Below are 15,039 nucleotides of genomic sequence, written 5' to 3'. Positions count from 1 at the left end.
CAAATTTCACAAAAAAATACCTTTTGGATTTTGACTGGATTTGTACTGAATATACAGGTCAATATGGGGGAGAATTGACAACTTTTATTCATAACCATTAGCTACCTCTCCATTAATTTTTCTTTTTAACATATTTCTATAAATTTTATAATTATATTATGCACAGGTCTTGCACTTTTTTTTTCCTTTGCTGTGCCATGCAGCTTGCGGGATTGCAGGATCTTAGTTCCCCAACCAGAGATTGAACCCTGGCCCTCAACAGTGAAAGTGCAAAGTCCTAACCAGTGGACCACCAGGGAATACCCTAGCATGAATTTTTAAACCACTTTTTATTGTGGTAAAATATACATAACATAAAATTGATCCCATTTGAAGCATTAAAAAAATTGGCATAAAGCTAAAGGTAAAATTGACATACAGAATTGTAGGATATTCAAAGTATACATTGTGGTTCTTTGATATACATATATATTATGAAAGGACTGCCTTCATCTAGTTAATTCATATATTCATCACCTCACATATTTATCTTTTTTTGTGGGTGAGAGATTTATGTTTTACTATCTTAGCAAATTTCAATTATACAATATAGTATTATCAACTATAGTCACCATATTTTTACATTATATCCTCAGACCTTATTCATCTTATAGTTGAAAGTAATTACGCTTTTACCAACCTCTTCCTATTTCGCCACCCCCAGCCCCTGGAAAGCACTTTTATCAATACTTTGTTTCCACTAGTTTTGACTTTAAGAAAAAAAATATGTCCATATATAAGTGATACAATGCAGTATTTGTCCTTCTCTGCCTGTTCACTAGCATAATGCTCCCAGGATCCATCCAGGTTGTTACAAGTGCGGGATTTCCTTTTTTTCTTGTGGCTAAATAGTATTTCATCGTTTGTGTGTATATAGATATATCATGTTTTCTCTATCCATTCATCCATTGATAGACACAATGTTATTTCCATATCTAGCTATCATTGTTTCCTGTTTCCTTTATTTCTGTCTTAACTTTGTACTCCCTTTCCTTTATTTATTTGGGTTTATACCCTTTTGTTCTTTTTTCACTTCTTATGATGGGCATTTAGTTTATTAATTTTCAGTCTCTCTGATTTTCTATTATAAAGCAGTTAAAATGATAAATTCACCACAGAGTACCACTTTTTATACCACCCATACGTTTGACATGGGTGGTATAAATTTTTATAGTTTTCACTTACAAGAATTTATATTATTATCACTCATTTATAAATATCTAAAAATTTTCATTATGATCTCTTCTTTGACTTCTGAGATAGACACAAGTTTTATTAACTTAAAAATATATATTTATTGGGACTTCCCTGGTGGTGCAGTGGTTAAGAATCCGCCTGCCAATGCAGGGGACATGGGTTTGATCCCTGGTCTGGGAAGATCCCACACGCTGCAGAGCAACTAAGCCCATGCGCCACAGCTACTGAGCCTGCACTCTAGGGCCTGCATGCCGCAACTACTGAGCCCGTGTGCTGCAACTACTGAAACCTGTGCACCTAGAGCCCGTGCTCCACAAGAGAAGCCACCGCAATCAGAAGACCCTGCATGACAACGAAGAGTAACCCCCACTTACCACAACTAGAGAAAGCCTGAGCACAGCAACGAAGACCCAACGCAGCCAAAACAATTAAGAAGTTAAAAAAAATAAAACTTAATAATAAACTTTAGAAAAAATATGTGTATATCCCATGTTCATGGATTGGAAGACTCAATATTGTAGTTAAAACATCAATTCTTCCCAAACTGACCTATAGATTCAGTATAATCTCAGTCAAAAGCACAGCAAGCTGTTTTGCAAATATCAACAAACTGATTCTAAAGTTCAAATGGAAAGGCAAAAGACCTAGATATCCAACACAATAGTGAAGAGGAACAGATTTGGAGGCTTCACTCTACCTGATTTTAAGACTTCCTATAAAGTCTTCCATAATCAAAATAGCATAGTATTGGCAGAAGAACAAACACACAGAATCATGGAACAGAATAGAGTTCAGAAGTAGACCCATATAAATATAGTCAGTTGGTCAAAGAAGCAAAGACAATTCAATGGAGAAAGGATAGTCTTTTCAACAATGGTACTGAAATAATTGGAAAAAATGCATATGCAAAAAATTAACGTAAAAAAAATTAAGGTAAACATAGATCTTACACACCTTATAAAAATTAACTCAAAGTGAATCACAAAACTATATAAAACTTCTAGAAGACAACATAGGAGAAAATCTAAGTGACCTTGGGTTTGGCAATGAATTTTTAGATATGACGCCAAAAGCAAAATCTGTGGAAGAAAAAAATTGATAAGTTGGGTTTTATTAAAATAAAAAACCTCTGCTCTGCAAAAGATGCTGTTAAGAGGATAAAAAGACAAGGCACAGACTGGAGAAAATATTTGCAAAACATATATCTGATAAACAACTTTTATCCAAAACATACAAATAACTCAAAACTCAACAATAAGAAAGTAAACATCCCGGGCTTCCTAGGTGGCGCAGTGGTTAAGAATCTGCCTGCCAATGCAGGGGACACAGGTTCGATCCCTGCTCCAGGAAGATCCCACATGCCACGGAGCAACTAAGCCCGTGTGCCAAAAAAAAAAAAAAGAAAGTAAACATCCCAAGTCAAAAAAATAGGCAAGAGATCTGAAGAGATAACTCACCAAAGAAGATATACAGATGGCAAATAAGAATATGAAAAAATGCTCAACATTATTTGTCATTAGGGAATTGCAATTTAAAAGGATGGAAAAATAAAGAACTCGGGACTTCCCTGGTGGTGCAGTGGTTAAGAATCCACCTGCCAATGCACGGGACACGGGTTCAATCCCTGGTCCAGGAAGATCCCACATGCCGTGGAGCAACTAAACCTGTGCACCATAATTATTGAGCCTGCGCTCTAGAGCCTGTGAGCCACAACTACGGAGCCCACGCTCCTAGAGCCTGTGCTCCACAAGAGAAGCCAGTGCAATGAGAAGCCTGTGCACCACAACGAAGAGTGGCCCCAACTCACCACAACTAGAGAAAGCCCATGCGCATCAACGAAGATCCAAAACAGCCAATAAATAAATAAATAATAAAAAGTGATTGTATACCTTAATTAAAAAAAATAAAGAGATCATCTATTATTATGGCTAGAATCCAATAAACTGGCAATACCAATTGCTGGCAAGGATGCAGAACAAGAATTTCCATTCATTGCTGGTGGGAGTGCAAAATGGTACAGCCACTTTGGAAGACAGTTTCCACTGTCCTACAAAGCTAAACATAGTTTTACTATATGACCCAACATTCATGTTCCTAGGTATTTACCCAACTGATTTGAAAACTATGTCCACACAAAAACCTGCCTGAAAATGTTTATAGCAGCTTTATTTACAACTGCCAAACACTGGAAGCAACCAAGATGTCCTTCAATAATAGATGAATGGTTAAACAAACTGTAGTACGTGGACACAGAGAAAAATATTCAGTGATTTTAAAAAACAAACTATTAGGCCATGAAAAGTTATAAATTACCATTAGGTGCATACCGCTGAGCGAAAGAAGCCAGTCTGAAAAGGCTATATATGTGTGATTCCAGGTATATGACACTCCAGAAAAGGCAAGATATACTGTAAAAAGATCAGTGGTTGCCAGGGGTTTGAGAGGAGAGAGGAGGGTTTAACAAGTGGAGCACAGATTTTTTAGGGCAGTGAGACTTCTGTCTGATACTCTAATGGTGGATACATGAGTCCACGCGTTTGTCAAAACCCACAGGATTTTACAGCACAAAGAGTGAACCTTACCATATACAAATTAAAAAAAAATAATTTAGGAGATGGAGGGAATCCCAGGATGAAATGCAGACTGTGATAAATGAATGTAACTGTTATTACACATGTATGAAAAATATATGGGAATTTTAAATTAAGCTGTTAGTGACTTCCAATTTAATTGCTTTGTAGTCAGAAGATAGGTCTATATGATGCCTATTCTTTGAAATTTGTCTTGGCAACTTCCCTGGAGGTCCAGTGGCTAAGACTCTGTGCTTCCGATGCAGGGGGCCTGAGTTCGATTCCTGGTCGCAGAACTAAGATCCCACATGCTCTGCAGTGCAGCCAAAAAGAAAAACAAACAAAATTATTGAGGCTTGTTTTATTGTCTAGTGCATGATAAAGTTTTGCAAATGCTCTGAGTAGTCTTGAGAAGAATGTGTATTCTCTAGTTGTTAGATGCAGAATTTTATAAATGGTCATTAATTTAAGCTTATTAATTGTGTCATTAAAATAATCTAAGCCCCACGCTTCCGCATGGGGGAGCTAGCAGTGGATCCCGGGACCCGGATACCTGGGGTCCCGCCAAAGGGACGGCCCGTGGGCCACCGCGGGGATGCACCGCTGTGGGGTGGGAGCTGGCGCCATTGCCAAGAAGAAGCTTGCCGAGGCCAAGTATAAGGAGCGAGGGACTGTCTTGGCTGAGGACCAGCTAGCCCAGATGTCAAAGCAGTTGCACATGTTCAAGACCAATCTGGAAGAATTTGCCAGCAAGCTCGAGCAGGAGATCCGGAAGAATCCTGAGTTCCGGGTGCAGTTCCAGGACATGTGTGCCACCATCGGAGTGGATCCTCTGGCCTCTGGAAAAGGATTTTGGTCTGAGATGCTAGGCGTGGGAGACTTCGATTATGAGCTGGGTGTCCAGGTGATTGAAGTGTGCCTGGCCCTGAAGCACCGGAATGGAGGTCTGATAACTCTGGAGGAACTACATCAACAGGTGTTAAAAGGAAGGGGCAAATTTGCCCAAGATGTCAGCCAAAACATGGCTGTGTGACTGTCAGTGACATCAAACCAGTCTTACATGGGAGACAGAGCGAGGGCGGCAAATGCTGGAACACCTGCTGGAGGAAGGGCTGGACCTACTGGCTGCCAGCTCTCTTCACTGACTTCTACTCCCAGGAGATTACAGCTGAGGAGGCCAGAGAAGCCCTCCCCTGACTGGGAATGTGGAAGGGGCACAGCACCAGGCAGGGAGAAGAGGGAGGAGCTGGTGGTGAATAAAACCTGGACAACTTTGATTTTAAAAAGAACCAAAAAAAACAAAATCTATATCTTTGCTAAGTTTTTACATTTTGACCCCTTCAAAACGGTGCACTGAAGTTTTTCATTATGATATTGGAGTTGTCAATTTCTTCTATGAGTTACATCCATTATTGTTTTATATATTTGAAGACATTTATTAGGTACATATATATTTAATTTTTTGGTGTACTGAACCTTTTGTCTTTAGGTAATGAATCTTTCTATTCCAAATGATACTTTATTGGGTTTTGTTTTTATTTTGTTTTTTAGTAATAGTGTAGCTAAATCAGATTTCTTTTTAATTAGTTTGCCTAATATAACTTTTTCCATCCTTCAGCTCTCAGCCTTTTCACGTCCTTATGCTTTAAGTGTGCCTTCTTACAGAGTAACCCAGTTGTCATCAAAATCAAGACACTTGTGAGAGGGAAAGGGGGCACTATGAATTATTATACAAGCATAAAAGACAAACTGGGTATGTTCTGGGGAAACTGGAAAATATTGGCTGCCCTATTTAAAAACAGCATATTAATTTGATTTTTAAAAAGCTCAATGCAACTATCTCTTTTACCTAGTGATAATCAACATACTTTGATTCATTTTTCCAATCACGACTGAAATCCACTTTTTTTTTTTTTTTATGGCTCTTTTCAGTTTATTGCATGAAGGAGTTACACTAGTCCAAGTTAAAAGCAGACCCCAAATGGTTACATGATACAAGCTGTGAGGTTTTTAAACTTGTGACAAGGGACAGAAGGGAAATTCTACTCATTGCAAGGAAATCCTCACTTAAGCTTCAGTGAGCCAAAAGCACTTAAAACCCATGAACCTTCAGCTGGTCGTCCTTAGCCAGTCCAGTCTCCACGAGGAACTGGCATATGTTCTTGCGCTGGTCACCCTGTAGCTGAATTACTTCTCCATATTCTGGATGCTCAATTACAGTACCATTGCAGGTAAATTTCTTCTTAAACGCCTTCACTAGTTTCTTTTTATCGTAATCATCAGCGATCCCTTGGACAGTAGTAAGGGTCTTCCTACCGTTTCTCTGTTGAATTCTTACATGGATATAATCCTCAGTGGCAGCAGGAAGCAGATCATCACCCTTACTTGCATCCGCAAAGGGGTCGAAAGAGTGGAGGTTCTGGATAGCGGACATAGGATACGATTCCTTTTCCTTGGTGGAAACGGCCCGCGGAAGGCGGCGGCTGGAGATGGCGGGCGGGGGGGACGGCGCGTCGGGAAGCGAGGGGGCTCGAGGGGGAGGCTGCTGAGTCCTCGACGGCGGCTCAGTGACTGGGGCCGAAATCCACTTTTTATACATTTCTTTTTTTCTCTTCTTCACTTTTTCTGCGTTGAGATTTTGTTTTTGTTTTTCCCTTTAGTCTATCTTTTCCCACCACTGTTTTCTTGGTGCACTATTGTAGTGGTTATCCTTAAAATTTTATCATGCAAATGTAACTCTGAGGGGCTTCCCTGGAGTGAAGACTCCATGCTTCCACTGCAGGGGGCACGGGTTCCATCCCTGGTTGGGGAACTAAGATCCCGCAAGCCAGGCAGCAAGGCCAAAAAAAAAAGGTAACTTTGAAACCTTGGTGTCTTTCTCCTACACCTTGAACAATAGAAAGATTTTAAGATGCTTCAGCTCTGATCATCCCCTTCCTGACATATATTGTTGCTGCCCACCATTTTATCTTTTTTTTTAACTCCACAATTGGACAGAGCTTTTATATTTAATGCAGTCAATATTCGGATTTGCTTCCATGTTTACCGTTTTGATTTTTCATCACTGAATCTCAGAATGTCCTCCTGACATAATTTTCCTCCTCCTCATCCTTTCCCCCGACCCCTAGTGGTTCCAAACCCATTTATTGATGAGTTCCTCGTTTATCCACTTTCTGAACTCTTTTTTCACTACACTGTATATTCCTGCTCCAAAACCACTCTTTTTTTCTTTTTTTCTTTTCCCCATGCTGAGAGGCTTGCAGGATCTTAGTTTCCCAACCAGGGATTGAACCCAGGCCCTTGGCAATGAAAGCTTGGAGTCCTAAACCACTAGATCGCCAGGGAATTCCCACCAAAACCATGTTTTTAATTTTTATTATTTACTTATTTTTTTGGCTGCATTGCTTCATTGCTGCGTGTGGGCTTTCTCTAGTTGCAGTAAGCAGGGGCTACTCTTTGTTGCAGTGTATGGGCTTCTCATTGCAGTGGCTTCTCTTGTGGAGCATGGGCTCTAGGTGTACAGGCTTCAGTAGTTGCAGCAAACAGGCTCAGTAGTTGTGGCACAGGGGCTTAGTTGCTCCTCGGCTTGTGGGATCTTCCCAGATCAGGGATCGAACCTGTGTCCCTTGCATTGGCAGGTGGATTTTTTTTTTAAGAACTTTTATTGAGATACAGTTAACAGACAATAAAGTACATATATTTAGAGTGTACAATTTGGTATCCCAATCTCCCAATTCATTCCCCCCCCAACCCTCCCTGCTTTCCCCACTTGGTGTCCATAGGTTTGTTCTCTACATCTGTGTCTCTATTTCTGCCTTGCAAACAGGTTGATTTATACCATTTTTCTATAGTCCACATATATGTGTTAATATACGATATTTGTTTTTCTCTTTCTGATTCACTTCACTCTGTATGACAGTCTCTAGGTCCATCCATGTCTCTAAAAATGTCCCAGTTTGATTGCTTTTTATAGCTGAGTAATATTCCATTGCATATATGTACCACATCTTCTTTATCCATTCCTCTGTTGACGGACATTTAGGTTGCTTCCATGTCCTGGCTATCGCAAATAGTGCTGCAGTGAACATTGCCATGCATGTGTCTTTTTGCATTATGGTGTTCTCTGGGTATGTGCCCAGTAGTGGGATTGCTGGGTCATATGGTAGTTCTATTTTTAGTTTTGCAGGGAACCTCCATACTGTTCTCCATAGTGGCTGTATCATTCCCACCAGCAATGCAAGAGCATTCCCTTTTCTCCACACCCTCTCCAGCATTTACTGTTTGTAGATTTTCTGATGATGCCCATTCTAACTGGTGTGAGGTGATAACTCATTGTAGTTTTTGATTTGCATTTCTCTACTAATTAGTGATGTTGAGCAGCTTTTCATGTGCCTCTTGGCCATCCATATACCTTCTCTGGAGAAATGCCTGTTTAGGTCTTCTGCCCATTTTTTGATTGGGTTGTTTGTTTTTTTGACATTGAGCTGTATGGACTGTTTATATATTTTGGAGATGAATCCTTTGTCTGTTGATTCGTCTGCAAATATTTTCTCCCATTCTGAGGGTTGTCTTTTCTTCTTGCTTATAGTTTCCTTTGCTGTGCAGAAGCTTTGAAGTTTCATTAGGTCCCACTTATTTATTTTTGTTTTTATTTCCATTACTCTAGGGGGTGGATCAAAAAAAGATCTTGCTGTTATTTACATTGAAGAGTGTTCTTCCTATGTTTTCCTCTAGCAGTTTTAGAGTGTCTGGCCTTACATTTAGGTCTTTAATCCATTTGGAGTTTATTTTTGTGTATGGTGTTAGGAAGTGTTCTAATTTCCTTCTTTTACATGTAGCTGTCCAGTTTTTCCAGCACCACTTATTGAAGAGGCTGCCTTTTCTCCATTGTCTATCCTTGCCTCCTTTGTCATAGATTAGTTGACCATCATTTATCTCTGGGCTTTCTATCCTGTTCCATTGATCTATATTTCTGTTTTGGGGCCAGTACCATGCTGTCTTGATCACTGTAGCCTTGTGGTATAGCCTGAAGTCAGGAAGCCTGATTGCACCAACTCTGTCTTTCCTTCTCAAGATTGCTTTGGCTATTCGGGGTCCATACAAATCGTAAAATTTTTTGTTCTAGTTTTGTGACAAATGCCATTGGTAACTTGATTGGGATTGCATTGAATCTGTAAATTGCTTTCAGTAATATAGTCATTTTCACAATGTTGATTCTTCCAATCCAAGAACATGGTATGTCCCTCCATCTGTTTGTGTTGTCTTTGATTTCTTTCATGAGTGTCTTATAGTTTTCTGAGTACAGGTCTTTTACCTCCTTGGTTAGGTTTATTCCTAAGTATTTTATTCTTTTTGTTGCAATTGTGACTGGGATTGTTTCCTTAATTTCTCTTTCTGATCTTTCATTGTTAGTGTATAGAAATGCAAGAGATTTCTGTGTGTCAATTTTGTATCCTGCAACGTTACCAACTTCATTGATTAGCTCAAGTAGTTTTCTGGTGGCATCTTTAGGATTTTCTATGTATGATATCATGTCATCTGTGAACAGTGACAGTTTTACTTCTTTTCCAATTTGGATTCCTTTGATTTCTTTTTCTTCTCTGATTGCTGTGGCAAGGACTTCCAAAACTATGTTGAGTAGTAGTCGCGAGAGTGGACATCCTTGTCTTGTTCCTGATCTTAGAGGGAATGCTTCCAGTTTTTCACCATTGAGAATGATGTTTGCTGTGGGTTTGTCATATATGGCCTTTATTATGTTGAGGTAGGTTCCGTCTATTCCCACCTTCTGGAGAGTTTTTCTCATAAATGGATGTTGACTTTTGTCAAAAGCTTTTTCTGCATCTATTGAGATGATCATGTGGGTTTTATCCTTCAATTTGTTAATGTGGTGTATCACATTGATTGATTTGCGTATATTGAAGAATCCTTGCATTCCAGGGGTAAACCCCACTTGATCATGGTGTATGATCCTTTTAATGTGTTGTTGGATTCTGTTGGCTAGTATTTTGTTGAGGATTTTTGCATCTAAATTCATTAGTGATATTGGTCTGTAGTTTTCTTTTTTTGTAGTATCTTTGTCTGGTTTTGGTATTAGGGTGATGGTGGCCTCATAGAATGAGTTTGGGAGTGTTCCTTCCTCTACAATGTTTTGGAAGAGTTTGAGAAGGATGGGTGTTAGCTCTTCTCTAAATGTTTCATAAAATTCACCTGTGAAGTCATCTGGTCCTGAACTTTTGTTTGTTGGGAGATTTTTTTTGTTTTTTGTTTTTTGTTTTTTGTTTTTGTTTTTCTATTTTTTTTTTTTTTTTGGTTGTTGGGAGATTTTTAATCACAGTTTCAATTTCATTACTTGTGATTGGTCTGTTCATATTTTCTGTGTCTTCCTGATTCAGTCTGGGAAGTTTATACCTTTCTAAGAATCTGTCCATTTCATCCAGGTTGTCCATTTTATTGGCATATAGTTGCTTGTAGTAGTCTCTTATGGTGCTTTTTATTTCTGTGGTGTCCGTTGTAATTTCTCCTGTTTTATTTCTAATTTTATTGATTTGAGTCCTCTCCCTCTTTTTCTTGATGAATCTTGCTAGAGGTTTATCAATTTTATTTATCTTCTCAAAGAACCAGCTTTTAGTTTTATTGATTTTTGCTATTGTTTTCTTTGTTTCTATTTCATTTATTTCTGCTCTGATCTTTCTTGACTTCTCTCCATCTACTAACTTTGGGTTTTGTTTGCTCTTCTTTCTCTAGTTTATTTAGGTGTGAGGTTAGATTGTTTATTTGGGATTTTTCTTGTTTCTTGAGGTAGGATTGTATTGCTATAAAATTCCCTCTTAGAACTGCCTTTGCTTCATCCCATAGGTTTTGGATCATTGTGTTTTCAGTGTCATTTGTCTCTAGGTATTTTTTGATTTCCTCTTTGATTTCTTCAGTGATCTCTTGGTTATTTAGTAGCGTATTGTTTAGCCTCCATGTGTTTGTGTTTTTTACAGTTTTTTTCCTGCAATTGATTTCTAATCTCATAGTGTTGTGGTCAGAAAAGATGCTTGATATGATTTCAATTTTCTTGAATTTATGAAGACTTGATTTATGATCCACAATGTGATCTATCCTGGAGAATGTTCCATGTGCACTTGAGAAGAACGTGTAATCTGCTGTTTTTGGATGCAGTGTCTTATAGATATCTCTTAAATCAAGCTGATTTATAGTGTCATTTAAAGCTTGTGTTTCCTTATTAATTTTCTGTGTGGATGATCTGTCCATTGATGTAAGTGGGGTGTTAAAGTCCCCCACTATGATTGTGTTCCTGTTGATTTCCTCTTTCATAGTTGTTAGCATTTGCCTTATGTATTGAGGTGCTCCTATATTGGGTGCATATATATTTATAATTGTTATCTCCTCTTCTTGGATGGATCCCTCGATCTTTATGTATTGTCCTTTCTTGTCTTTTGCAACATTTTTTATTTTAAAGTCTATTTTATCTGATATGACTATTGCTACTCCAGCTTTCTTTTGACTTCCTTTTGCATGGAATATCTTTTTCCATCCCCTCACTTTCAGTCTGTTTGTGTCCCTAGGTCAGAAGTGGGTCTCTTGTAGACAGCATATATATGGGTCTTGTTTTTGTATCCATTCAGCCAGTCTGTGTCTTTTGGTTGGGGCATTTAGTCCATTTACATTCAAAGTAATTATCAATATGTATGTTCCTATTACCATTTTCTTAATTGTTTTTTGTTTCTGTGGGTCCTTTTGTTTTCTCATGTTTCCTGCTTAGAGAAGTTCCTTTAGCATTTGTTGTAGGGCTGGTCTGGTGGTGCTGAATTCTCTCAGCTGTTGCTTGTCTGTAAAGCTTTTGATTTCTCCATCAAATCTGAATGAGATCCTTGCTGGGTAGAGTATTCTTGGTCATAGTTTCTTCTCGGTCATCACTTTAAATATATTATGCCACTCCCTTCTGGCTTTCAGAGTTTCTGCTGAGAGATCAGCCGTTAACCTTATGGGAGGTTGCTTGTATGTTATTTGTCATTTTCCCCTTGTTGCTTTTAATAACATTTCTCTGTCTTTAATTTTTGTCAATTTGACTACTATATGTCTTGGCGTGTTTCTCCTTGGGTTTATCCTGCCTGGGACTCTCTGTGCTTCCTGGACTTGGGGAGCTATTTCCTTTCCCATGTTAGGGAAGTTTTCAACTATAATCTCTTCCAGTATTTTCTCGGGTCCTTTCTCTCTCTCTTCTCCTTCTGGGACCCCTATAATGCGAATGTTGGTGCATTGAATGTTGTCCCAGAGGTCTCTTAGGCTGTCTTCAGTTCTTTTCATTCTTTTTTCTTTATTCTTTTCTGCATCAGTGATTATCACCATTCTTTCTTCCAGGTCACTTATTCGCCCTTCTGCCTCAGTGAATCTGCTATTGGTTCCTTCTAGTGTATTTTTCATTTCAGTTATTGTGTTGCATACCTCTGTTTGTTTGCTCTTTAATTCTTCTAGGTCTTTGGTAAACTTTCTTGCAACTTTTCGATCTTTGCATCCAGTCTTTTTTCAAAGTCCAGGATCATCTTCACCATCATTATTCTGAATTCTTTTTCTGGAAGGGTGCCTATCTCCTCTTCATTTAGTTGTTTCTGGCGTTTTATCTTGTCCCTTCATCTGGTACAAAGTCTTTTGCCTTTTCATTTTCTCTGTCTTTCTGTGGCTGTGGTTTTCAGTTCCACAAGATGAAATACTGCTGATACTGCTTGATTCTGCTGTCTGCCCTCTTGTGGAGGAAGCTGTCTAGGAGGCTCATGGGTGCTTCCTGATGGGAGGGACTGATGGTAGGTTGGGCTATGTGGGCAGAGCTCAGTAAAACTTTAATCCAATTTGATGGGTGGAGCTCAGTGACACTTTAATCTGCTTGTCTGCCAATCGGTGGGGCTGTGTTCCCACCTTGTTAGTTGTTTGACCTGAGGCTACTCAGCATTGGAGTTTACAGGCTCTTTGGTGAGACTAATGGTGGACTCTGGGAGGGCTCACGCCAATAAGCACTTCCCAGAACCCCTGCCTCCAGTGTCCCGTCTCCTTGGTGAGCCACAGCTGTCAGGTGGATTTTTAACCACTGCACCACCAGAGAAGCCCCCCAAACTATTCTTAATTGCTTGAATTTTGTGTTATTTTAGGATTCTGCATTTCCATATACATTTTATTTTATCTAATTTGGAGCATCCTCCCCCTTATCCTTTAGAAGTTCCATTAAATCATATCTGTTGCTTCCTCAGTTTTTGACTTTGTCTTCATTTTACTCTACTTCTTGACAGATAATTGTGCTGAGTAAGCAATTCTAGGTTGGCTTTTATTTCCTATCATCATGCTGAAGATACTCTTCACTCCCTTCTGGTTTCCTTGTTGCTTAACAACTTTTGTTTCTTTCCTAAAAAAAAAAAGAAAGAAAAAGAAAATTTAAAAGTCTTAAAGTTAAACAATGAGTCTTCAACACTATAAAGCTATTTATAACAATAATTAAAGTAGTGGTAGCATTTTACCCTTATAAAAATGTCACAGACTTCAAATCACAACTTGGATCCTCAATGATTCCAGCATCTTTTATCTTGCACAATATGGGTTTGGTGGGTTTTAAGATAAAATTCCTCCAGATATGTTGTCCACAACTTTTTAAAAAATAAATTTAATTAATTATTTATTGGCTGCTTTGGGTCTTCATTGCTGTGCACAGGCTTCCTCTAGTTGCCGCTAGCGGGGGCTACTCTTTGTTGTCATGCTTGGTTTTCTCATTCCAGTGGCGCCTAGAGCACAGGCTCTAGGCGTGCAGGCTTCAGTAGTTGTGGCACTCAGGCTCAGCAGTTGTGGCTTGAGGGCTCTAGATTGCAGGCTCAGTACTTGTGGCGCCCGGGCTTAGTTGCTCCAAGGCATGTGAGATCTTCCCGGACCAAGGATCGAACCTGTGTCCCCTGCATTGGCAGGGGGATTCTTAACCATTGCACCACCAGGGAAGTCCCACGGCTCATTTGTCCTTGGTCTATCTTCTCTCTAGATGTTTTTGAAGATCTTCTTTGTTGCTGGTGTTCTGCAGCTTTGTTACAGTGGGTTTCTTTTATTTATCCTGCTTTGTATATGCTATTTCCTGAATCTAAGGATCCATGTTTTTCAAGTTTTAGAAAATGGATTGCTTTTACCTCTTTAAATTCTGCTTCTCTCTTTCTCCCACTGGACCTGCAACCAGATGCATTTAAAATCTTCTCATTCAACTTTTTGTCCAATCTATTCAAATTTCCCTTTAGTGTGTTTATTTCAACAACTTGTTATTCAATAGCTTTTATTTTTAGAAGTTGTGTCTTTCCACCAAATGTGTCTGCTTTTTGCCTCTGGCTGTAAGTCCATTTCTGTAACTATAACTTCTATCTCTTACCCTCAGAATGACTTAACTTCTCATGGGTTTGATAATATTTGTTTTCAGCCCCTGACTTGATCTTAATCTGTGAGAGCCTTGCAAGCTTAGTTTGGAGAAATTTGCCTTCAGAGAAGACTTGCATCTGCTTTTGCTGGTAGCCAAGGGGTGCCCCAAACCAGGACCTCTTCAGCCCCGCTGAGGGTTTCAGCTCAAAACAGAGTTTTAAGCTTAGTTTTCCCTGCTTGCTGCTGTTCCCAGATAATATCCTTACAGTGGGTGTTGCTAGCTCACACCTCCCCTCTGCCTGCCCTTCCAGCTTGGCTCTCTGCTGCTGTCTGCCGCCCAACCATTGAGGAGCCCCATGGCACCAGCCCTGGCTCCTCACTTCTGTGGCCAAGGCTTCCAGTCACCCACCTTGGCCTCAGTTCATGGCCACTTCTGAGCCAGATTTTATTTTTCTTCTTTTGTAAGGACTAGTCCCTGGAGACCTCTCCTACCTTTTGCAAGACTGGTGGTGCCTTGGGTGTGGGTGTGTGTGTGTGTGTGTGTGTAAACAGTTTCCATCCTGGGGAAGTTGCAGGAGAGCTCCTCAGAACTTATTCATGATAACAGAAGCAGAGCATTTTCTAAAACATTAAAAAATCCTAAGTGCTCTACACATCAGGGATGGGTGGGCCATTGGGGGACAAATTAAAATTTCAGAAGCAAAGGAGGGAACTACAGAGGACATCAAGGTTGGAATCCAAACTGTTTTCAGCCAGAGAGGCCAATTTCTGGCCAGTGGCTCCCACGCTGGTCTCCGATGTCTGAAAAGTGGTATCAGTGAAGACTGAGCTGCATCCTCTCTTTGAACAG

The 15,039-nt window shown here is 39.6% G+C and overlaps 1 protein-coding gene and 1 pseudogene across 1 annotated transcript; one reads left to right on the top strand and one right to left on the bottom strand.

The window, feature by feature from the left end:
• Positions 1-4,401: 4,401 nt before the first annotated feature.
• LOC130835228 (vacuolar-sorting protein SNF8-like) lies at positions 4,402-5,067 on the top strand (annotated as a pseudogene).
• A 659-nt stretch (positions 5,068-5,726) lies between these two features.
• Positions 5,727-6,376, bottom strand: LOC130835140 (eukaryotic translation initiation factor 1-like). The gene has a single exon (XM_057706437.1). It carries the CDS (start codon positions 6,238-6,240, stop codon positions 5,899-5,901), a length of 342 nt encoding a protein of 113 aa, XP_057562420.1. The 5' UTR covers positions 6,241-6,376; the 3' UTR covers positions 5,727-5,898.
• Between the last annotated feature and the right edge of the window lie 8,663 nt (positions 6,377-15,039).

This window comes from Hippopotamus amphibius, chromosome 13 (assembly GCF_030028045.1).
Source record: "Hippopotamus amphibius kiboko isolate mHipAmp2 chromosome 13, mHipAmp2.hap2, whole genome shotgun sequence".
Taxonomy (NCBI): Eukaryota; Metazoa; Chordata; class Mammalia; order Artiodactyla; family Hippopotamidae; genus Hippopotamus; species Hippopotamus amphibius.
Note: the sequence above shows the minus strand (reverse complement) of the source record. Positions and strands in the feature narration are given on the sequence as shown.

Bases quoted from the DNA above. Each gene is read 5' to 3' on its own strand.
- LOC130835140 (XM_057706437.1), bottom strand. From the start codon at position 6,240: ATGTCCGCTATCCAGAACCTCCACTCTTTCGACCCCTTTGCGGATGCA.